The following is a 25,978-nucleotide window of genomic DNA, read 5'->3' as shown; positions in this document are numbered from 1 at the left end:
ACAGAGAGAGAGAGAGAGAGAGAGAGAGAGATCGTTATGATCTGATATTTCCCTAGAAAAGACGAGAATAGTCACAAAGAGGGTTGGGGGGGGGGGGGAAGTTATCAGGGAAAAAAATATGCTTGCTCTACAGGCTATCCTGTGATCAATTATTTATTTTTGACCTTTCATGGCCGTCCCCTATACTATGATCTACAACTTTTATGATGTCATCTTTGAGTCCACGCCTGCTCGTGTGGTATGCATTCTGGAATGTCTTTTTGATGGTCCAAGGGTTCGAAACCTGCCCACCCTGAGTATATATATAACCTTGGTTAGGCCAGTAATAGAATATGCATCCTCTGTTTGGGACCCCCCAACTTAAGAAAACATTAAGAAACTGGAACAGACACAAAATAGAGCAGTGAGATTCATAACAAACGAATATTCACATTTGACTAGAGTAACACCTTTAGTAAAATCACTAAATTTAGAAAGCCTTCAGGACAGAAGACGCAAAAGTAAAGTAGCAATATACATAAAATACAGAACCATAATCTTCAAAAACAAATACAAAATTTAATTAAAATACTCTGAAAGACACAAAGATAAAGGCACATTCCTCGTCCCATATGGTAGGACAAATTTGTACAAATGCTCCTTCTTCCCTAGTGCTATTAGAGCATGGAATGGGTTGCCTGAGCCAGCCAGGAAAACCAGTGACTTGGCAGAATTTAAGTCATTGGTTAATATGCATGACTAAATGTTTGACGCGTAGGACGTAATCATCTTCTTTTTTTGAAGTAACGTCGTTATTATATAAGATAAGATAAGATAAGAGTTTGAGCTAGGACGTAGTACTCTTCAATTCTGAAGGAATATCAAAATATGCAAAACCAATACGTATATTTAAAAAAAAGCCCCAGACTTTGTGTACCACGTCATAGGTTTTCGCACATGTTATGACGTAATCTGAAGGAATATCAAAATATGCAAAACCATTACGTATATATATTTTAAAAAAGCTCCAGACTTTGTGTACCACGTCATAGGTTTTCGCACATATCATGACGTAATCAGGACCTCCTTGTTCTGGGTGCAGTCCCGCCTTGTAGTCCACACGCTTTCGAACAAACAGATTCAATCAAAAGAACTCCGTTTAAACGGAACACTTCGCCAGGGAAGGGATTAGTCAATAGATCCGCTGTTGAGATCCAATACAATATGCGGTAGACACACACAAAAAGTGTTCCAAAGTTCGACTTGTTCTTTCAAATAATACATTCCTTCTGTTAAAGGGTAGAACATACCCTAGCCCTTCCCATTCATCGTCTATGTGTAAAGAATATCCAATGGAGGGTGTGACATGAAATGAAAACATTTTTTTATTCGCTTCAGTTCTATAAGAAAAGTTTTTTCATGTAGCAGGCAGCCATATTTATGGTAGTGGATGATATAGACAAGAAGGCCATTTTACGTTTACTATTAAAAACAGTTGAGAAATTGTGTTGGTTTTGATTTTTCTTTGTTCTAAAGGCAAAATCTGGACATTTTGGTCACTTTGACAAAATTCTGGACATCATAAGCCCCTCTAAGTGTTGATTACACTGGTAAGTTGGTAAGTCTGTTGCTATATTACAAGCGTATTCCATTTCTGTTTACTTTATATTTATCTTGTTTATATCAGAATTTTGAAATTTTTTTAGCTTGACAATTTTCCTTTGTATTTGTAGATCAAATCTTTTTACACAGTACACTTAATTTCTGAAAACAATGACCTTTTGATTTTGTGTCATATTTTGTTACGCCTGTCTTTAATCTATATTGTTATTGTTACAGTCGTTACGCTGAGGTTGTCAATTGTAGTCTAACTGAATTTCCATTTGATTGGATCAATAAAAATTATCTTATCTTATCTTTAAAACGTGAACATGTCTTGCTTATTTCAAATTATGTATCGTGACTTTTAATAAGTGTTCATTTTAGGAAGCAATGGATTTGAGGACCGGAGAAAATATGTGTGTGTTTGTGTGTGTGCTTGAGAGAGCGAGAGAGAGAGAGAGAGAGAGAGAGAGAGAGAAGGAGTGGAATCAAAGTAATACAAGCTTTAAAAGTGTAGATGCTTGATGTTATTGATATCTGGACACTACGCGAGTTGTCTTTCCTTAAGTTAAGTCCAGTCGACAGAGTTCGTACATATTTTGTTATTTTGGATAGACATTCTTCATCTTTACCTACATCTCTCTTGGACCGTTGGGGCACCACACAGGATCCGTCCGAATGTCGACCCTCTTTCTCCACTCCTCACCATCTTTCGTCTTGACTTGAGTCTCCTTCCATTCTAAAGGAAAAATCTGATTTGTATTTTACCTTTTTATCAGATAAATGACAGACGTTTCTGTAGTGCCAATAAAGCATGGTGCGGGTTGCATGAATCAGACAGGAAAACCAATGACTTAGCAGAGTCTAAGTCACATGTGTACGATTCTATTGCCCATTATATATATAATATATATATATATATATATATATAGCTTACCAAGTACCAAGTCGGTGTGACTCTCTGCCCCAGTATATCATGTGTATCATGTGTGACTCTCTGCCCCAGTATATCACGCGTGACTCTCTGCCCCAGTATATCATGTGTATCATGTGTGACTCTCTGCCCCAGTATATCATGTGTGTCATGTGTGACTCTCTGCCCCAGTATATCATGTGTATCATGTGTGACTTTCTGCCCCAGTATATCATGTGTGACTCTCTGCCCCAGTATATCATGTGTGACTCTCTGCCCCAGTATATCATGTGTGACTCTCTGCTCCAGTATATAATGTGTGACTCTCTGCCCAGACTCCCTTGTCCCCACTTGTGCCTCTCTGCCGGGGCATTTACTTTACACGTTTAGTTTGCAAACAGTCTAAGCAGTTTTGTTTTGTTGAAAGATGTCTCCTAACACTTTGTATTAACTGATGTTTTGGTCATTCACCAGCTGGACAATGGGCTCAAGATGGAGAGATATGCTGATGGACTATGGCAATGTCCTGGGAGATAAGTCCAGTAGGTCAAGCAGTGCGTACTTCTCGGTCAACGGTGACTTAATGGACAAAAGAAACGAAGATGTCCAGTTAAGACAGACGTTAGAAGTGGTCAGTGGCCTGGAATTATTTTTTTTTTTGGGGCAGTTTAGAATTTTAGACAATAATATATCACTTTGACTTTTACTCTAGTTTTCCTGGTCAGTAGAAATGTAACCACTTTATGGCTTTTTTTGTGATAGATTAACTGAGCTAACTTCAGATTATCTATCTTTATAAACAAAAGTCATCTCCCTTTCTTTGAAAACACAATAAAGACATTATGTGTGTTTCCATTGCTTTTGATCTATTGAATCACGCCATAAACAGTCTATGGATATCAAAGAATCTTGTCTCATAAAATACAGAGAAAGAGTTTATGAAAGAGTCTATAGATACAAAGAATACAACAGTCTATCAAAGAGAATACATAACAAAGAATTTAACTCACTGGTGAACATGTGTGACTAGATTGACCTAGGAACACACGTAGGACGTAATCATCTTTTTTGAAGTAACGTCTGTATTTTATAAGATAAGAAGGTAAAATAAGAATCTAACAAAGAATCTAAAAGAGAGTCTAACAAAAATCTAACAGAGTCTACAGATAACAAAGAGTCTAACAAAGAGAATATAGATAACTAAGAATCCAACAAAGAGTCTAACTTAGAGTAGGCTTATATAGATAACAAAGAATCTAATAGAGAGTCTATAGATAACAAAAAATCTATGTAAAAAAAGAGTCTAACAAAGAACAAATAAATAGTTTAACAAAGAATCTAACAAATCTAAGAGGTAGTTAGATGTTCTCATTCCCTGAAGAGCTGTACAAACTCAATATATACACACTCGCTTTAAGCCTTAAAACTACAACATACAATCCTCTCTCTCTCACTCTCTAATAAATCATAAATGACATAGAGTTGATACAAGCTCTCCCAATGTTTTGACATGATTGTGTTCTTAGAATTACTTACTTATAAGTTTCGTCTTCTTTTTTTCTATCCAGTTTTTCAGACCCTTGTTTCAAAAGGTAAGTTTGTTTTTTTTTTCAATTTAACCAAAAAATTGTTTTATATCACATCAGAACGAGCGAAATGAAAAAACCATTTCTATTACCTATTACATTTAGTGGAGGCGCGGTGGCTGAGCGGTAAAGCGCTTGGCTTCCGAACCGGGTACCGGGGTTCGAATCCTGGTGAAGACTGGGATTTTTAATTTCGGGATCTTCGGGCGCCTCTGAGTCCACCCAGCTCTAATGGGTACCTGACATTAGTTGGGGAAAAGTAAAGGCGGTTGGTCGTTGTGCTGGCCACATGACACCCTTGTTAACCGTAGGCCACAGAAACAGATGACCTTTACATCATCTGCCCTATAGACCACAAGGTCTGAAAGGGGGACTTTACTATTACATTTAGTACTTATTCATAAGTTGCTTTCCTGTAGGTTTGGTTTCAAATTTAGAGGTCAATATTCCTCGCTCCCCCCATTCCCTGAAAAAAAATCAATAAAATAAAAGCGTGATAGGAAAGGAAGTTTTAATTTACACTGCACAAAACAAATGAGTTTACCCTATGAATTTCTTTGACATTTTATTTATATTAACTCTTTCTCTCCGTACTTATTTACCACATTCTGGTGGAATCAACGCTGGTATCGTCAATTAGGAGAGAAAGAGTTAACATAGGAGAATGAAGAACTTGATCACTGACTACTTTTCTGCCAGCCTACATGATGCTGGTGCGGTAGAAACTGCGTGGCTGCCTGTCCAGCAAGTTCAAACCCTAATTAAGGCTTTGATTTGTTTTTAACATTCAGAATTAAGATATTGGTGGCAAACTGATAAAGCCATTGAACCAAGCGTTCTGTGCTCAAATCCCAATAAATACAGAACTTCACAAATACGAAGAGGTAGAGAAAACCGCCTATACAAAGCTGCACCGTCATAAAAAAAAAACGCATTGCATAATTAGTGTTAGTATTTACTGTTCTTTATGTCTTACAATCACGTGATGGTAAAAGATAAAAATAAATGTTTACAACTGAATAGATTATATTGTCTTGTGTGTACTAACATACAACAGTTTATGTTGAACATAGTGTAGTGTCAACTGTAGTTAGTGATGGATTTACCTAGAGGCTACAAGAACGAGCAAAGGACAACATTCCTCAAATAGCTTAGGGCCTCATGTCTGAATCCGGCCCTGTATATAGACGTTTTCACTTGTGAATAGGTACTGTTATAGTCAGTAAGTTAATTTAAGTTACCCTTTCAGACCTTGCGATCTATGGGGCAGATGATGTCAAGGTCATCTGTTTCTTTGGCCAACGGTAAACGAGCAGGGTGTCATGAGTCTCGTGTCTCATTGCACTGGGGCACCGTGTCGAGAAATCTATTCTCTGATGACACGGACAAGGAAAGCAGCAGTCCGTTACAGAGTTGCCCCTGTCTCCGTACAGAGCTAGCACACCATGCATACCAGCTTCTTTTTCACTCAAATGGCCTTTACTTCCCTAACTAAATTCAGGTACCCATAAGAGTTGGGCGAACTCGGGGGTCGCTGCAAAAAAATCCCGAAAATTCAAAATCCCAGTCTTCAACAAGATTCGAACCCAGGACCCCAAGTTCGGAAGCACTTAACCACTCAGCCACCGAGCCCCCTACGTACAAATTAAGTATCTTGCTAAATGCTCCACAGTTTGTGTACGGCGGTGAGAAGATTGCCTGCCATGATCTGAGAAGTATTTTAAGAGAACCAGAGTACAGGGATCGTCTGCCCCCAGATAAAGTGCACGAACTGGCAGATCTCTGTGACTTCAACCAAGGCAGGGCTGTCAAATATGAAGAGTTTGCCAAAATTGTAAGTAAATTGAAATGTACAATTAGGACACTGAATCGCGTACATTTACACCTTACAGTTGTCAGTATGTTTAACTTTTCTATAGAATAATTCGTAGACAAGCATGAAGAGACAAAGTCTAGCAGCAGTAGATCTGTCTGGCTGGTCCCTTTTTTTTATATTGGAAATGCAAATCATTGTGGAGTCCTATAGTTTAATGACCTGGGCATTTACTTTATTTTACAGGAAAATGTTTTTTAATTGGTCGTTGTCTGTTTTGTTTTGAATAAAAGATTAAGAAGAACAAATATATAGCAACTTATTAAGAACATTTACATGCATCTAAATTGATCTAATTAGCCATCCATTTTTGTAGTTCTGCCATCCTATAATTGGACTTTTATTTGACTTTCATCACAATCTCTATGGTTGGAGTATAATTAGGAGTCTTTATGTGGGAACAAAATAAACCAAAATAAAGCAATCATACATAAAACACTGAACCATAATCTTCAAATACAAAAACAAAATTTAATAAAATACTCTGAAAGACACAAAGATAAAGGCACATTCCTCGTCCCATATTCTAGGACAAATCTGTACAAATGCTCCTTCTTCCCTAGTGCTATTAGAGCATGGAATGGGTTGCCTGAGCTAGCCAGGAAAACCAGTGACTTGGCAGAATTTAAGTCATTGGTTAATATGCATGACTAAATGCATGACGCCTAGGACGTAATCATCTTCTTTTTTGAAGTAACGTCTGTATTATATAAGATAAGAAGATAAGAACCATTTATCAAATTCTCCGATGCCTCTAATTCTAAGAAGCCTCAATAGTTATTTCTCAAGGATGAACATGAAACATAAAATACAAATCCAGACAAACCCCTTTGTTTGTTTTACATGTTTTGAATGTCCCCGTTTGAAAATTCCATTCTAGTCCAAACCTCGCGCAGCACAGCGGTGATGGCAGCTGGAAAGTTTCGAACCCCCAACCCTCGTAACAATCGAACGACTGTCCAGAGCCTATACCACACGGCCAAGCAGCCATTTGACCTGTTGTTTAAGTCTATCGTGTGGCGTGCTCTTAATTAACTTCTTAGCTTAAATACCTGTGTTGCTATTGTGTTGGTAAGAAAGTGTCACGTGACGTCGTCCTCCTCTGTTCCAGGTTTTGGGTAAACACGACGACAACTCGAGTTTTGGGGGCTCGGACACCGGGCTCCACGGGGCGGACAGAGACATGGGGAGGACCAAAGGTGCCCTCAGGGTGGTCTGCACCAACACCACCCAACAGCTGATGGTGGACGACTACTTATTTGAATACAAGTGTCTCCCACCACCGTTTTTTATGATAGGAGTTACGATTGCCCAGGTGAGTGTACGTTGATAGATCAGATTTACTATAAGATATCCCAGGTTAGTCTGTTAAATAGCGGAGTTAGTCTATTCATCAGCCAATATGCATCTGTATGGACCTCATTCACCAATCGTAAACAAACAACATTTAGTCACGTGATCTTATTGATAAAACAACGAAAAAAAAAACTGTCACGTGACAACCATCATGAATTAAACATGAGATCTCAAATTATATAGAAGACATAGAGCACCACGTGGCTAAATGCTGTTTGTTTACGATTGGTGAATGAGGTACATTGATTAATTTAACCGATTTCCAGATAGCTACTTTTAGGCTTGTGTCCGTTGAAATAATTATTTCTAGTAACATTTATAAGACAGGTTTATTTGTATTTGCCAGAGACTCTATGAGACATCTCAATAATCTCATAAAAGAATTGGTTTTGAGAAAGAATTGAAACTCTTAATCTAAGTCAATGATATTTTTTTAAAGTGTATGGCAGCGACCAGGCAATGTGCAATCAAGATTTCATTCGAGCACAGAAAGGGTCGTTGTGTAAATATTAGAAGATATTACGTCATTGTTTGTTGTTTATGTTTTATGCGAATCGGACGGAAATAAAAAGTTACTTATATATGTCTACCTTGATCAAGACAGTCTCGTTATTATCATTATTAAATAGTAACGTCTACAGTAATGTATTATTAATCTGTGACTACAGAACATGGTGTCAGAAGTGGTCGAGTTGTCAAAATTCCTTGTAAATATAAGTATTAGGAACTTTAAAAGGAAGGATGTGATAATAGCTTCAAAAGGAAGGATGTGTAAATATTAGAAGATATTACGTCATTGTTTGTTGTTTATGTTTTATGCGAAAGCAAAGAATCGGACGGAAATAAAAAGTTAGTTATATATGTCTACCTTGATCAAGACAGTCTCGTTATTATCATTATTAAATAGTAACGTCTACAGTAATGTATTATTAATCTGTGACTACAGAACAGTCGTTCCTTACTCAACTCTTTTCTAATGGCATCACATAAAGCAGTCTTAGTCTTAGTCTTAAAGAAAAACAACATTTGATTTTTGGATGCAGTTTGAAGGACTTGATTAAACGTTTTCCTCTTTCAAAGTTTGAAACACGGAAATAATCCAGAACTCTTTACATTTAAAATATCATCAACATGTCAGTTTTGTAACAGGATGTGAACGACTTGGGCTCATTGTAGTTGACACAGACAGTTAGCTGGTCGACAACGGTGGTGTGCGGTATGCCAAAGACTAAAGACAACTTGTGTATGTGTGTGGTCCACACGGGTAGTGTGTGGAAGATGAAAGATAGAATGTGGGGGGGGGGATTTACAAAATGAGAGATGAGCTGGTGTGTGTGTGTGTGTTTGTCCTAATCTAAAACCAACCATCGTAAGCCATGGCGAGGGATTAAGTAGTTACTTATAATTATTATTATTTAAAACTTTCAATGCATAGAATATTATTGGTATAATTAATCGACAAATTAACTGCAATCATCATAAATTAGAATTTAGAATTCGAATCAAATTAGAATGTGCTCAAAGTTCTTTGCTTTGGTGTCGATGTGTAAGACAAAACAAGATTGGTTGTCTTTCTTAACTTTATCTTGTAAACATTTATAACAAGTCAGTCTTGGTCTTTAGTAGTGTCTTTAAAACTTGCCAGGTTGTACAACTATTAATGTACGTCTAATTCTAAAATACAGGCTTGATGAAATTGAACTGTCTAACATTTCAGATTATTGTGTACATCGTGTTCACATCTCAAGATGGTTGGTACACTTCCGCTCTGGACAGCATCCCTAACGCCAACCACACCAATGTTCTGATGTACTATCCTAACCGCAGACACGAAGCTTGGAGATATGTATCGTACTGGCTATTGCATCAAGGGTAGGGCTCGTTTTATCTTGTTTTGTTAATTAACCAAATAAATGTTTTAGGATTATCATTCCTTGCTGACTAACTCATTCCTTCATTACTAATATAAAGAGTTTATAGTATTCGACTAAATGTGCTACTCAATGAATCCATCAGTTACATCAGACCTGAACGAAGTGGTCGTCTCCTTTCCATTTGGACTAAAACACAAAGATTTAAAAACTTCTTTATCCCACTTTCGGTCAGAGTGTTACAAGATCAGCTGCCGTCATCGAGAAGTACATAGAGGTCCAGTTCATAAAGCGCTGGTTGTGAATGTGTGTGTGTTTCGTGAGTGAATGTTGTTCGAATTTTTTCATCCATATTGTTTTTGTAAAGTAGTTACGCTGAGGCTGTCAATTGTAGTCAAACTGAATTTCCATTTGATTGGATCTATAAAATTATCTTATCTTATCTTATAGAGAGTTTTAAATTTAAGACTGAAGTTCTATTTTCATTCAATCACTTAGATTTATCGACCTGATCTTTAATGTAATCATTCAACTTGTTCTGGGTGTACCCCTGGAGATTATGTTTAAGTGGTGGAGGCTGGCCATTGTCTGGATTCTGGGAGTTCTTGCTGGTAAGTTATGTTGAACAAAATATTTTCTTATCAAATACAGACTTTATGCTTGCACAATCTATACGCACTAAGTTCCGATCTATACGCACTAAGTTCAGATCTATACGCACAAAGTTCAAATCTATACGCACTAAGTTCAGATCTATACGCACAAAGTTCAGATCTAAAAGCAGTATGTTCAGAGACCGCATCGCAAACCAAGAGATTAGAGACAGGGTTGGTTACTGCAGCGATTAGACCCCATGATGACCTGCTAGCTATCGTAAAAAAAACGCAAGCTTAAAATCTATGGCCATATTACAAGATCTTCGGGGCTTACTAAGACCTTCCTTTAGGGAACAGTACCAGGAAAAAGAAGAAGAGGCGGACAGAGAAAGCGATGGGAAGACAACATAAAAGAATGGACGGGCCTGCCATAGAAAAAGGTTATAACTAGGGCGAATGACAGAGAGGAATGGAGAAAGACGGTCGACGAGTCTTGCATGGTGCCCCAACAGTCCAATAGACTAAGGGTTAAGAAAACATTAATTTCCCAAATAGATTGCTTCTTGTTTTATTTGCCTTGTATTTAGCAAAACCATCACACAAAAATTAGAGAAGTGGGTGTATGTTAAAATGTGAGTAATGAACTTAAAAAGACCCCTGACAGACATCCGCTTTGTCTGCATTAGGTGGGACAAAAAAAAGGTAGGTCGCAAATGGGTTTGCAAGGTCACGTGAGATACTACATTATCATAATCTTTGGAATCGAAGACAATGTCTTTTTATTAACCTGCTTTGATGAACATGAATTTTAGAAGTAAAGAAAACATCAACACCGAAGATTCAAAAAATCTGTAAAAAATTGATCTTTGGTTTAGCAATTCAAGTATATTTAGGTACACGCATTATTGTTTGTTTTACATTTTTCGGCTGTTCCTTCAAGGTTGAAAATAGTTTACTTCCTAGTCCAAAACTGCCACAGGACGACGGGGCTTTGGGAGCGGACAGGGTTTGAACCCGGGACCATCGATAAATCCAAATGACAGTTCAGCGCGCAAACCGCACGACCAGGCAGCCATCCTAGTACACGACATACATGCATTTTACAACTTTAATGTGCGTGGTCTTCGAATTATGGTTTTCCTTGGAGAGACAAGCTAAAACAAGACTGCGCTGTCGTCGTCATGTACACCAGAGAATTCCAAAAAAAAAAAAAAAAAAAGATTTCTCGCGAGAGTTTGCTTTTGGAACAAGCTTCAGCAAACACTTATCGCTAAGCTAAAGAGATTCTAAAAATTGCAAACGGGAATTCAGATCAACATTCGTCAATCAAAGTGCGTAGTGGAAAATGAATAGGAAACAGACTTCGGGCATTGACATGATCAAGGAAGGAACTTAACATGGAACAACTTGAAGAAACGTTGACCCAGCAGTATGACATAACATTGAAACATTTACATCTGAAACCTGTGTCAGTCCGCCGGTGGAGAATGAGCAGACATAACAATAACCGACATCGTTACGTCTTCTGAACGCAATTATGTTGCATCTGGCATCGTTGGTGAGGGAGAGTGAATGCGTGTGTCAGGCAGAGAGAGAGAGAGAGAGAGAAAGAGAGAGAGAGAGAGAGAGAGAGAGAGAGCGACAAAAAGAGAGAGAGAGAAGGGAGGCAAGTACTGTCTTGTAGACTTTAATTTTCATTTTGGGAGTATATTGAAATGCAAATATTTATATAGAAAAATTCGGCTATAAAGTTTGTAAATTGCTCTGTATCATTAGCCAAATTGTTACGCTCTTTGTGGCGATATGTCATAAGGTGATAGATCTAGTTCTTTATTATATATAAAGCTCTTAATAAAAACCTAGTTGGCTAATCATATATATATATATAGCTCCTCCTTCGTGATCGAAGATGAGCACATTTCTCATTTCCTATGGACTCAAAGGTGACTGTACATTCCAATCTTCGCTTTAAAAAGCCGGCCGCATACGTGGAATAGGTCAGTTGCAGATAGACCTGCTTCTTTTCTTTTTGTTGGTTCGGCGCTCTTTCACTTTGAAATCTTGAGACTCAGAGACTCACAGCTTCACGCCATGAGGAGCGATCGAGAGCTAGTGCTTCCCAGCTGTGAATGTCGATATCGCATTCCTTAGAAGAGCTGAGTGTCTTTATATCGCTAGTATTGACCTCCCTGGGAGCGCTTTCCTGCACACAACTCCCCGTATAGAAGTCGTTTGGGGAGGCGATTGTCTGACATGCGGAATACATGTCCCGCCCATCGAAGTTGGGACCTTTTTACTGTCACATTGATACTGTTCATGCTGGACAGCTTTAAGATTTCTGTGAGTGGTATGTGTTTAAAAAATGATAAATCATTAAAAAAAAAATGAGATTCAATGGATATATTGTCTCTTTATATTGTTTTGTTTCCCCCCAGGTTCACTTGGGCAGTCCTTAACGGACCATTATGTCGGTTTAGCTGGTGCAGGAGGTGGAGCCTATGCTATCATGGCTGCCCATTGTCTTACTCTGTGGCAGGTATTACCAAAATACTTAGTTCATGACCAAGATACTTCGTACATGACCGAAATACTTCGTACATGACCGAAATACTTCGTACATGACCAAAATACTTTGTACATGACCAAAATACTTTGTACATGACCAAAATACTTCGTACATGACCAAAATACTTCGTACATGACCAAAATACTTCTTACATGACCAAAATACTTCTTACATGACCAAAATACTTCTTATATGACTAAAATACTTCGTACATTACCAAAATACTTCTTATATGACCAAAATACTTCGTACATTACCAAAATACTTCTTATATGACTAAAATACTTCTTACATGACCAAAATACTTCGTACATTACCAAAATACTTCGTACATTACCAAAATACTTCTTATATGACTAAAATACTTCTTACATTACCAAAATACTTCGTACATTACCAAAATACTTCGTACATTACCAAAATACTTCTTATATGACTAAAATACTTCTTACATGACCAAAATACTTCTTATATGACTAAAATACTTCTTACATAACCAAATTAATTCTTACATTACCAAATACTTCTTACATTACCTAGATACTTTTTACATTACAAAAATACTTTTTACATGACCAAAATACTTCTTATTCTTACATTACCAAAATACTTTTTACATTACCAAATATTTCTTACATTACAAATATACTTCTTACTTCTTACATGACTAAAATACTTCTTACATTACCAAAATACTTCGTACATTACAAAAATTCTTCTTACATTACCAAAATACTTCTTACACTACCATTACCTTAATCATCGCTAACTAGCCTAACAAAACTTCAACAGCCGTAAACAATCGAATAAGAATGTTTTGTTGTCTTATGCTGTTGTCTTTACTACAAGAGACAATGAATAATTTCCCTTGTATTCTATGGAGAAAAATGATTGCCTTTATCATCATTTTAGTTTCTGGAACTTAATGTCTTGTGTGACGGTCGACTCTTCAGTCGATGTAGGCCTACTATTGAACTAGTGAGACACCTGACTTGTCACTAGTAGTTATTATTAAAGGTGGATGGCGAACATGTATTTCAATGATGAAACAATAGCTTACAGATCTATATTTTTATTATTAGAAACGAATCATTTAAACATCCTATATTCAATATTATATTCCTTGCCCAGCTTTCTCGAACGGGTCCTAAACGGGGACTGAACTAGCCTCCCGCAATTCTTTCTTCCCTGACTCCAGCTACCCTTTTGCCTGGCCTCCCCCTGATGTCCCACGTCAGGCTCCCCTACCCTTTACGTCTCTATTGTATGGTCAAATAGTTGTCTCCCCACTGCACAGATAAATGACTTCTGCTACCTGAAATGCTTCTAATTGCTAACAATGGCAGTAACACCTTGGTATTAGATCTATTTACCTTCAGTTTGGCGAAAACGTTTTTTTTATAGTTATTTGTACTTAATTCAGTCAAAAAAAAAAAAAAAGAATTTCCTATTGTTTAGACCAATGAAATTATCTTATTTTATCTTATCTTATTTAGGAACGGCATCATCTCAATGATGACCCAACGGAGTCCAGGACAAAGAAAATCTTGTGCGGACTTCCTCTTAGAGTGACTCTCATGGTGATCATTTGTAAGTTGGAGAATATAAGTGATGGATGTTAAAGTTCATTGACATACAAAACTTAGTCTAGTAGATATTGAATTCCCACATTCTATTTCCCCTGATTTACTTGAATAGGTAGTTAACTTGAATGGTTTAACGTTTTAAGTCAAAGTTTAACATTCTAGAGCAGCGGTTCTCAACTTCTGGGTCGCAATTTCTTTGGGTCCAATGGCGATTTGACAGTCGGATTTATTATCTAATCTGTGCACAACTTGACATTGTAACAAGTTCATATTTGTTTACTATAATAGTCAAGTAGAAATGCTTCTTGGTAGAGAAGCACAATGGGACAGTTCTAATTAGCAATACACCACTGGTTGCTTAATGTAATATTTTCATAATGGAACAACCCATGATTTCGAACTGGAACTAAAGAACCATAGGAAATGAGAAATATAATGCCTATTTTTTTGCGGTATAGTTTTAATAATAATCTAGAAAACCCAATGCATCTTTTGTAACCAAGTTATTTTGCTGAATCTATGAAGTGAAACGTCATTTTGATAGCAAGCATCCAAGTTTTGCAGACAAGGACACCTAGTCAAGAAAACACATTTCACTGGAGTAACACCATTTGTAAAATCACTAAATTTAGAAAGCCTTCAGGATAGAAGACTTAAAGTAGCAATTATACATAAAACACTGAACCATAATCTTCAAATACAAAAACAAAATCTAATAAAAATACTCAGAAAGAAACAAAGATAAAGGCATATTCCTCGTTCCACCTGCTAGGACAAATTTGTACAAGCTCTCCTTCTTCCCTACTGCTATTAGAGCATCTCTTAAAAACACATTTTTTACCTGGCTGACATCTTTACCATCTTGAATGAACTAAAGTTATCACTGCAAGGATCAAATGTAACTTGTCTAGGTATGTCTAACAAGATCCAATCCTTCCTAATGAAATTAAAGTTTTGGCAAACCAAATTGCACGAAATTAAATTTACATTTTGCCAACCATTATTGATTATTATGAGAAAAAATAGCATTGAACCTGACAAATAGATACAAATCCAAAATACAAAATTTAATAAAATACTCTGAAAGACACAAAGATAAATAAAGGCACATTCCTCGTCCCATATGCTAGGACAAATTTGTACAAATACTCCTTCTTCACTAGTGCTATTAGAGCATGGAATGGGTTGCCTGAGCCAGCCAGGAAAACCAGCGACTTGGCAGAATTTAGGTCATTGGTTAATATGCATGACTGAATGCATGACGCCGCAATGACGCGTAGGACGTAATGATTTTCTTTTATGAAGTAACGTCTGTATCGTATAAGATAAGAAGATACAATGATAATATCTGTGAAAGAACATTTGCACATGGTTGCGAACGAAAATTCATCATATGTTCCAAATCTACATGACATCCCTGTTTGAACAGAACTCCATGGACAGTCAAAGTTGAAGATGTCCCGAAGACATCACAGGTGAATTCATTGAACTCATCAATAGACGCAGTGAAATGGATTTCTCTCAGTATTCTTCTTCTTCTTCTAGCCAGCTTTATTGCTGCTGAGCTGTGAGCTCTTTTGCAGACTGTGCCAAGGAAAAAAAGTGTGCTGTTTTCTTCAGTTGTTCAGCACTGCCGTACGGGGTGTTGGTTATGTTGGGCTGGAGTGGAAGTAGGGTCTGCCTAAGGTGGATTAAGGAGGGGCATTCAAAGAGGATATGGTTTACGGTTTCAAAGGGGTGGGCGCAGTGTCTGCAAAGGGGGAGTTGTGTGGAGTTTATTTTGTTCAGGTGGTAATTTAATAGTGGTGTGTGTCCTGTTCTTAGTTGGAAGATTGTAGATTGTTCTTTGCGGGGGAGGAAGTTAATACTGTCCAGTTTGTTAGGCGTAGTCATTTTTCTGTACATGGCTCTGCCTGTGTTTCCTGATGCCCATTGGTTGAGCCACTCCTCTTTGTGATTGTTGACTAACATTGACCTTAGGGTGAGGTAGTTAACAGTATCAGTGACACAATCTGGACCAAGAGTTTGCAGTCATAGTTCTATCAGAGATTCTGTTTCTTTGTCTTTCATTTCCAACAAATGTTTGCTTGGAACAGAGTTTTCCCAGCATGTTAGTCTAACTACAGAAGTAAACTTGAGCAGAAGAAGACAGTCGTTGTGCTCTTGCAAAGACTGGCCAAACAATTCCTGATCTGGTGTAACAGAAACAAGATCCATCTTCTCACTTATATATAGTTTGTCCATCGTGGTTCGATGATGACCACTTTTGTCATCCATGGGGGCTGAAGGCTTTGCACTGGGGGTTTTGTGCCTCCTCGTATGGCTGCTGAGACCTATGTGAGCCCGGAATGTTCGGCTGCACACTGGGCAGGTTATTCCAGCTGGAGCTAGTGTATCTTCTCACTAACGTTGGCTTGTTTGCAAACAATGTCGCAAAAAGTTTATTATCAATGCAGTTTCTGTAGAAAGGGAGGTTATCTATGCTCAGCCATGATGTGAAATTATCACATAAGTATGCAACATAACTGGTAAATAATAAATAGAAATAAAATAAAAAAAAAACGATTAATTTGCAATTTAATTATAAGCAGTTAGCTAACTGCAGAACTAGAGTTTGAGTTTGAGTTTTTGGCACATCGGCACACTTTGGGCCATGTCGTGCCCGTAATCCCTAAAAGGTTACTCTCCCTTCATACCACAAGAGCTAAATTTTATTTAGTGAAGTTATTAAAAACAAGGTCTATTCACAGTTGAAATAGTAAAGGTAGTGAAAATTTAATAATTTAGTAAAAATCTCTTGTAAATATTATATGTTCACAATTTCACACATGAAATCTTCGTAGACAACCCCACCTCCCGGACAAAGCCCAGTACCTTCCCAGGGTCGAGACTATCGAACAGTGTTTTCAAGTTGTGCGCGTTAAAAAATTTTCCCCTAAAGAAGGTCCTAGGTATCACCTACAAAGACCCATCACACACGAGGAAATAAGAAACAGTATCACAATGGCTAGTGGGCCCCTAAACAGAGAGAAACGGTTAAAGACGGTCAACAGATCATGTGTGGTGCCCCTAACAGTTCTACAGACTAATGGATAGGTGAAAGTGAATTATAAGCAGAAATAATGTTACATAAAATTTAATAACATATTGCTTCGCTTTGGTAATATTCAGTTTCTATAATGACAACATCAAAAGCAGTTAGGCCTATGAACGAATTTTTTTTCCCAATAGCTTTTCCACCTTTGATGCTACGAGCATACTCGGCAGGCGCTGGTTTAAACTCTTTTACGGACCCGTGGGGTGGATGGTAGGTTTCCCTGCTGATTTCAGGCGCTCAACAAACACAACTCTGTTCGAAACGGGACTAGAACCCGAGCCTCCTTCATAGGCAGCCAAGCGGGTTTCTACCTGTCAACCATGCATCCCAAGTTTGTGTGTGTATGTGTGTGTGTGTGTGTGGGGGTCGCCGCATCGTTGTAACGTCTTCGGAACTAAAAAGGTTGAAACCGCAGCTCTAGAATATCGTGATAAAAATGGATAATTGTTGTATTGATGTTACCTCATGTTAATGTGAATGTTGTATTGATGTAATCTCATGTTAAAGTGATTGTTGTATTGATGTAATCTCATGTTAAAGTGAATATCTGTATTGATGTTATCTCATGTTAAAGTGAATGTCTGTATGGATGTTATCTCATGCTAAAGTGAATGTCTGTATTGATGTTATCTCATGTTAAAGTGAATGTCTGTATTGATGTTATCTCATGTTAAAGTGAATGTCTGTATTGATGTTATCTCATGTTAATGTGAATGTTGTATTGATGTTACCTCATGTTAAAGTGAAAGTTTGTATTGATGTTATCTCATGTTAAAGTGAATTTTGTATTGATGTTACCTCATGTTAAAGTAAATGTTTGTATTGATGTTATCTAATGTAAAAGTGAATGTTGTATTGATGTTATCTCATGTTAAAGTGAATGTTGTATTGATGTTATCTCATGTTAACGTGAATTTTGTATTGATGTTATCTCATGTTAATGTGAATGTTGTATTGATGTTATCTCATGTTAAAGTGAATTTTGTATTGATGTTACCTCATGTTAAAGTGAATGTTTGTATTGATGTTATCTCATGTTAAAGTGAATTTTGTATTGATGTTACCTCATGTTAAAGTAAATGTTTGTATTGATGTTATCTCATGTTAAAGTGAATGTTGTATTGATGTTATCTCATGTTAAAGTGAATGTTGTATTGATGTTATCTCATGTTAAAGTGAATTTTGTATTGATGTTTTCTCATGTTAAAGTGAATGTTTGTATTGATGTTATCTCATGTTAAAGTGAATGTCTGTATTGATGTTATCTCATGTTAAAGTGATTGTTGTATTGATGTAATCTCATGTTAAAGTGAATATCTGTATTGATGTTATCTCATGTTAAAGTGAATGTCTGTATGGATGTTATCTCATGCTAAAGTGAATGTCTGTATTGATGTTATCTCATGTTAAAGTGAATGTCTGTATTGATGTTATCTCATGTTAAAGTGAATGTCTGTATTGATGTTATCTCATGTTAATGTGAATGTTGTATTGATGTTACCTCATGTTAAAGTGAAAGTTTGTATTGATGTTATCTCATGTTAAAGTGAATTTTGTATTGATGTTACCTCATGTTAAAGTAAATGTTTGTATTGATGTTATCTAATGTAAAAGTGAATGTTGTATTGATGTTATCTCATGTTAAAGTGAATGTTGTATTGATGTTATCTCATGTTAACGTGAATTTTGTATTGATGTTATCTCATGTTAATGTGAATGTTGTATTGATGTTATCTCATGTTAAAGTGAATTTTGTATTGATGTTACCTCATGTTAAAGTGAATGTTTGTATTGATGTTATCTCATGTTAAAGTGAATTTTGTATTGATGTTACCTCATGTTAAAGTAAATGTTTGTATTGATGTTATCTCATGTTAAAGTGAATGTTGTATTGATGTTATCTCATGTTAAAGTGAATGTTGTATTGATGTTATCTCATGTTAAAGTGAATTTTGTATTGATGTTTTCTCATGTTAAAGTGAATGTTTGTATTGATGTTATCTCATGTTAAAGTGAATGTCTGTATTGATGTTACCTCATGTTAAAGTGAATGTTGTATTGATGTTACCTCATGTTAAAGTGAATTTTGTATTGATGTTATCTCATGTTAAAGTGAATGTCTGTATTGATGTTATCTCATGTTAATGTGAATGTTGTATTGATGTTACCTCATGTTAAAGTGAATGTTTGTATTGATGTTATCTCATGTTAAAGTCAATGTTGTATTGATGTTATCTCATGTTAAAGTGAATGTTTGTATGGATGTTATCTCATGCTAAAGTGAATGTCTGTATTGATGTTATCTCATGTTAAAGTGAATGTCTGTATTGATGTTATCTCATGTTAAAGTGAATGTTTGTATTGATGTTATCTTACGTTAAAGTCAATGTTGTATTGATGTTATCTCATGTTAAAGTGAATGTTTGTATTGATGTTATCTTACGTTAAAGTCAATGTTGTATTGATGTTATCTCATGTTAAAGTGAATGTCATGTCATTATTAAAGTCATTTTTCGTTTTTTTTTCTATCAAATGAGTGTGGTAAGTTAATGTCTTGCAAATGTTTCAGTAATCCCCCAGATTGCACTTGCTGTGTACAGACGCTGGTTCCTGGATCCCATCAATATTAGAGTTGGCATTGCAGCACATATTGGTGGTATACTTGCAGGTATGAAAAACTTTAGAAAACATTTCAATACTAACATAGAGATCTAACTTTCTATTTAAAAGATGGCTTTATAGTATAAACGATAAAAAATGCTTGCACTTACAGAATGAAGATAAAAGAGTTTAAAAGTGATACGATATATCTGAACAAAACAAAAATTGACACATTTTTGAAATATCATGTAGGGGACTGCTGTTTACATGGTTTTCATAAAAATTACAATCTAGGGGAGATAATTCCTCATAGACACTTGAAAACCAAAATTCAAAGTGGCCTAAACATTTGTATTTACTTTTTCTGTTTGAAATTTCATAAAATTCTGATGTCTGTCTTGTCGTGTTGTATGTACTGTCTTTTGGTGGTCTTGATGGTCCCAGGTTTGAATCCTGCCCACTGCCATCCTGCGGGAGGTTTTTAGTCATGCATCTTTACAGTACTTTATATCTATAACGTTATAATCTTCAAATATGAAGGAACATCCAAAGACTTATAAAATTAACAAAATCTGTGTAAAACTTAAACCAGGAAGTAACCAAAATAAAACATATTTTTTAAACCAGTTCTACATCCATGCTTTTATATACATTTCTGATTATTTTGGAACAAATTCATTACACTGGTACATTGTTTTTCTTTTCAGGAATCACACTGGGCCCAGCCTATTTGAAAGACATTAAGCGTTATCCCTGGCAGGAAGGCTCTGGTCTCTTCTCGCTCTTCACTTGTTTGATATTTATTGGCGGCACTGTTATCTTCAACATTATTTACAAAGGCTATCCGGCTGAAATATACAACTAGCTGACACCCAACAAATACAGAGAAATTTACAATATTTTTTCTTTGGCCTGACAATGTGGGAATTTAACATCTTAAGGTGTCATTCAAATAGTTTTAGATTTTAGTTTTAATGTTATCACTTTTTTTACTTTCTGTTTGTCTCACTGAAAACCAAAATATCAAATTTGAGTATGACCAGGCCATTTAGAGTTCATGTCTTAAGTTTCACTCTGCCATATAAGCATTTCTTAAAGTGTTTTATGAGTATCAAAATTATATTTGTTATTCTAAGTTAATTACATAGTCTCAAAGTGAGTTTCAGAACAGGTTTCAACTCGATAGTGTCAATTTGTTAGGTAGTCATGTTTAACAGTTATCAAGCTTACTTTGCATAACCATGGGCCACAGATACAGATGACCTTTACATCATCTGCCCTATAGATCATAAAGTCTAAAAGGGGAATCTTACTTTTTTTTGACTTACTACTTTGCTATTATCTTAATTTCACTGTGGATACCGATGCTTGATTTCTCACATTGCTCTAGCCTTCAGTTTTCTGGAGAAGGCTTTGAGGATTTATTTCTTTGATGGTTTGTACCTCATGTAAATACATGTATGATATTAATAGTTTTGTTTATTTTGATTTTTGTGATACCATGCAGGCTTATGCTGTCTTTTATTGCATCAATAATTGACTTTAAAATACAATCAAAACTTATTTCTAATTGTATCAACCATTTTTCACATTAATGACAAGATGTTTATTTAAATTTGGTTTTGTTTTGTAAAGGGAAATAGAATTGAATGTTAAATAAAAAGAATCAAACATATGACCATGAAATAGTACACTTTAAAATTTCAACCTAAATATTAAAAAATTGAATGGCTGTTTGGTTTTGTGGTTTGCACTCTGGATTGTCGTTCCGGGGTCTTAGGTTTGAACCCTGCTCAATGCTTTCCCCATTTGTTCTGTGGAAGGCTTGAACTAGAATGTAAATATCCACAAAATCAGAAGGACTAAAAAAACAAAGCATTACTGCTGCAGGGGTAAACGACTGTATAGAAAATACGAAAAACATGCATATATGTAACCCTGCCGGACCAAGTTAAACAACTCGGTCCGCAGGGTAACATATATTTATGTTTTTCGTATTTTCTATAAAATCAGAAGGAACATCTGAAACATATCAAACAGACCACTATAAAAAATAAAATTTCCCATGATGCAACACTTACATTTAGAGAAGATAATGCATTGACTGCATGGCATGAGAAAATAAATTAAAGGAAGACATGACCATAACATGTGTTAGTACATTTAATACACTTATACTTTAACCCAAAATTTCCAGTGTGTGGAGATAAAGTTGATTACATTTATTTAGAGACTTATAAGTATAGGGTGATATATTGCAACTCAATGATTTTGAGGCCTTCTAATGTTGATTATTACTGGTTTTGTATGCTCATTATGCTTTGGTCAGATCAATTTTGTGGACATGTTGGGGGGTGGGGTGGGTAGAAGGTATCTGGAAAAACACTTTTGTGCTAACTTTTATGGACTTAACTGGAGTCAAATCCAAAATTAACAAATTCTTGTCTACATTGGAATTAAAACTGGAGCCCCCTTCTGTTGGTTACTAAGATGTTTATGTCCCTCACTAACTTTAGTATTGTTGATGCTTGTACTGAAATTAATTTGTTATTTTGTTACTTAAAATATTTTTTTTTATTAATAACATGATGTTTATATAAACTTGAAATACAATTAATGTGTAAATAGTACAGTAGATAGACTTAGTGTTGGGCACTGTGGGTCAATAAAAAATTAATCTTTCAACTTATAGAATTTTGGCGTTGTATATTTAAAACAATACTTTCAAAACACTTATTAAAACTGAATGCATATTTATATGGAACTGAAATAGTGGACTGAATATGGAAACATTAAAAAATAAAACTAGTCAGTACATTTTCCTAATAACGTAGTCAGTACATTTTCCTAATAAAGTAGTCAGTACATTTTTCTAATTAAGTAGTCAGTACATTTTTCTAATACAGTAGTCAGTACATTTTCATAGTAAAGTAGTCAGTACATTTTCCTAATAAAGTAGTCAGTACATTTTCCTAGTAAAGTAGTCAGTACATTTTCCTAATAAAGTAGTCAGTACATTTTCCTAATAAAGTAGTCAGTACATTTTCCTAATAAAGTAGTCAGTACATTTTCCTAATAAAGTAGTCAGTACATTTTCCTAATAAAATAGTACATTTTCCTAGTAAAGTAGTCAGTACATTTTCCTAATAGAGTAGTCAGTACATTTTCCTAATAAAGTAGTCAGTACATTTTCCTAATAAAATAGTACATTTTCCTAATAAAGTAGTCAGTACATTTTCCTAGTAAAGTAGTCAGTACATTTTCTTAATAGAGTAGTCAGTACATTTTCCTAATAAAATAGTACATTTTCCTAATAAAGTAGTCAGTACATTTTCCTAATAAAGTAGTCAGTACATTTTCCTAATAAAGTAGTCAGTACATTTTCCTAATAAAGTAGTCAGTACATTTTCCTAATAAAGTAGTCAGTACATTTTCCTAATAAAGTAGTCAGTACATTTTCCTAATAAAGTAGTCAGTACATTTTCCTAATAAAGTAGTCAGTACATTTTCCTAATAAAGTAGTCAGTACATTTTCCTAATAAAATAGTACATTTTCCTAATAAAGTAGTCAGTACATTTTCCTAATAAAGTAGTCAGTACATTTTCCTAATAAAGTAGTCAGTACATTTTCCTAATAAAATAGTACATTTTCCTAATAAAGTAGTCAGTACATTTTCTTAATAGAGTAGTCAGTACATTTTCCTAATAAAATAGTACATTTTCCTAATAAAGTAGTCAGTACATTTTCCTAATAAAGTAGTCAGTACATTTTCCTAATAAAGTAGTCAGTACATTTTCCTAGTAAAGTAGTCAGTACATTTTCTTAATAGAGTAGTCAGTACATTTTCCTAATAAAATAGTACATTTTCCTAATAAAGTAGTTAGTACATTTTCCTAATAAAGTAGTCAGTACATTTTCCTAATAAAGTAGTCAGTACATTTTCCTAATAAAGTAGTCAGTACATTTTCCTAATAAAGTAGTCAGTACATTTTCCTAATAAAGTAGTCAGTACATTTTCCTAATAAAGTAGTCAGTACATTTTCCTAATAAAGTAGTCAGTACATTTTCCTAGTAAAGTAGTCAGTACATTTTCCTAATAAAGTAGTCAGTACATTTTCCTAGTAAAGTAGTCAGTACATTTTCCTAATAAAGTAGTCAGTACATTTTCCTAATAAAATAGTACATTTTCCTAATAAAGTAGTCAGTACATTTTCCTAATATCCTCAAATCTTTCTCTTTTAAAAAAAATGCCTAAAGTTGTTCAACTCAAACAATTGGTTTTATCTGTCCTAAGTAATTATTGTTTGACTTCAAGGCTGGGTGGAGCAGCTATTTCATATTGGGCTGTGGAATGAGTACTTGCTTTAGACAATATAGTTCAGTGCAATTGTAGGAGGTTCAAGCAACTGGCTTCTAAAACAGACATAGAGAAATCTTACAAAGACTGGGGAACATATAACTGAGACAAAAAATAAAGCCTCCTCCTTCAGTCGCGAAGTGACTATGGATCATCTCATGGAAATGAGATGAACGCCTGGACATTAGCTGTGGTCAGAACGATGTCGCCCACACATCAGTTCCCCCCTCTCCTTGCTCCAAAGGAATGGCAGTGCCTATACAGTTTGGGGTCAGCGGCGTTGCAGGTTCTGCCAGAGTGTAGCACTGGGTGCTGCAAACTGGTGAGTCAACTTATATAATAGACACCCATAAGTTAATGACTTGATTAGATACAAGGGTACAAACATTAAGGCCCCAGCTGGTTCTTAGGAAGTAATGTATTGGTGCACTTTTTCAAAAGTAAAGACAAAACTTTATATTTTCAAATATTTACTTTTAGAAGCATAAATCTGTGAGGTAACCATTTATTTGAATATCAATCATAATACAATTGTAACTAAAACACTTGTTCTGGCCTGTCATTATCTTGTAGCACCAAGCTGCTGGTAGACAACGAAACCGGCGTAATATATCTTAACGAATAAAACTTCAAATAACTTGAATAACTTCCTTGTGAACAATACTAAATATAACTTTGTAATTAATATAGACAAAATCAACTTGTAATAAATGAAATAAATATAGAAAACTTAAGTGATAATATTTTTTAACAAAATCTAACTCACTACAACAACACAACCTTTCAGTCTCACGTTCTGGAGTCGTCTGTCCTACCTAAGACCATATGACGACAATGACACCTATGTTGCATCATTCACAACCAATCGCTAACCAATCTTCCCACTGTTACCATTGAATCACTCAATCCATAACAACACTCAATCCATAACAACACTCAACATCATCATTAAGCTGTTTGAGAAAAACATTCATAAGAAAGCTAAAAAGATGCTAGAAATAAAATATCACCCTTTAGGTCAGGATTTTGTGATTTTACCATCACAAAAGAGATACAAGACACAGATAGCAAAGACAAACAGACACAAAAACTCTTTTGTTCCCCTGGCTATCAAATCATTAAATAGAAACTATCTGATATAAAATTTTTGCATGCAAATTAAGAGTGAGTCTGGTGTGAATGTATATTTTGGTTTTCTATTATTATAATGTTTTGTTTGGTGTAATGCACAAATTGTAAGACAAATTTCCGTATGGATGATAAAGATTGTTATTATTAACAATTGTGGTTACCCAGACTTGTCAAGATGGAGATCAGCAAGTCTGGGGCAGTCAAAAAGAATATGAGACTCAGTTTTCTCTTTCTTCTAGCACAGTGGGGCCACAGTGATTCCAAATTAGGTTGATTTGATTTGATTTTTGGATTTGAGGCACATCGGCACAATTTAGGCCATGTCGTGCCTGCAGTCCCTTAAGGACTACTCTCTCTCTAAACAACAAGGGCCAGATTCTATACAGTCATATAATTAAAATCAAGGTCTATTCACAGTTAAAATACTAAAGGTAGTAAAAATTTAAATATTTGGTAAAAATCTAATGTAAATAGTGCATGTTCACAAATTCAGAAATCAGATCTTCGTAGATAGCCCCACTTCCCGAATAAAGCCCAGTACCTTCCCAGGGTCGACATTATTAAATAGTGTTTTTAGATTAGTGGCTCTAAAATATTTCGCCCTGACATCCTGGTATCTGGGGCAATCAACGAGGATATGTTCCACGGTGAGGCGAGAGTCACAGTACTCGCAAAGTCCAAATTAGGCCTGAACAGTGCAAAATATGAACTAAGGTGACTGTGATCCATCCTTCACAATGTTATAATAACTTTTTAAAGCCTGGGCACCATGGGAAGATGCAGTCAGGACACATTAAGTGCTCCCAGACTCTACTGGCTTTTTGGGACTTGTCTCAACAATGAAACCATTTTTCCGTTTCATC

The 25,978-nt window shown here is 35.6% G+C and overlaps 1 protein-coding gene across 1 annotated transcript; it reads left to right on the top strand.

Annotated features, from left to right (window-relative positions):
* The first annotated feature begins 1,362 nt into the window (after window positions 1-1,362).
* LOC106052952 (rhomboid-related protein 2-like) lies at window positions 1,363-22,311 on the top strand. Its single transcript, XM_056041705.1, has 11 exons — window positions 1,363-1,589; window positions 2,969-3,125; window positions 4,063-4,086; window positions 5,753-5,914; window positions 7,065-7,268; window positions 9,027-9,181; window positions 9,679-9,791; window positions 12,212-12,312; window positions 13,839-13,932; window positions 19,595-19,693; window positions 20,334-22,311. The coding sequence occupies exons 2-11, from the start codon at window positions 2,976-2,978 to the stop codon at window positions 20,489-20,491; spliced, it is 1,260 nt and encodes a 419-aa protein (XP_055897680.1). The 5' UTR covers window positions 1,363-1,589; window positions 2,969-2,975; the 3' UTR covers window positions 20,492-22,311.
* Window positions 22,312-25,978: the final 3,667 nt, after the last annotated feature.

This window comes from Biomphalaria glabrata, chromosome 9 (genome assembly GCF_947242115.1).
Source record: "Biomphalaria glabrata chromosome 9, xgBioGlab47.1, whole genome shotgun sequence".
Taxonomy (NCBI): domain Eukaryota; kingdom Metazoa; phylum Mollusca; class Gastropoda; family Planorbidae; genus Biomphalaria; species Biomphalaria glabrata.
The sequence above is the reverse complement of the archived record's forward strand: the minus strand, read 5'-3'. Positions and strand labels throughout refer to the sequence as shown.

Bases quoted from the DNA above. Each gene is read 5' to 3' on its own strand.
- LOC106052952 (XM_056041705.1), top strand. From the start codon at position 2,976: ATGGGCTCAAGATGGAGAGATATGCTGATGGACTATGGCAATGTCCTG. The intron at 5,915-7,064 runs GTAAGTAAATTG...CCTCTGTTCCAG, and splicing joins ATGAAGAGTTTGCCAAAATT to GTTTTGGGTAAACACGACGA. The intron at 9,792-12,211 runs GTAAGTTATGTT...GTTTCCCCCCAG, and splicing joins GATTCTGGGAGTTCTTGCTG to GTTCACTTGGGCAGTCCTTA.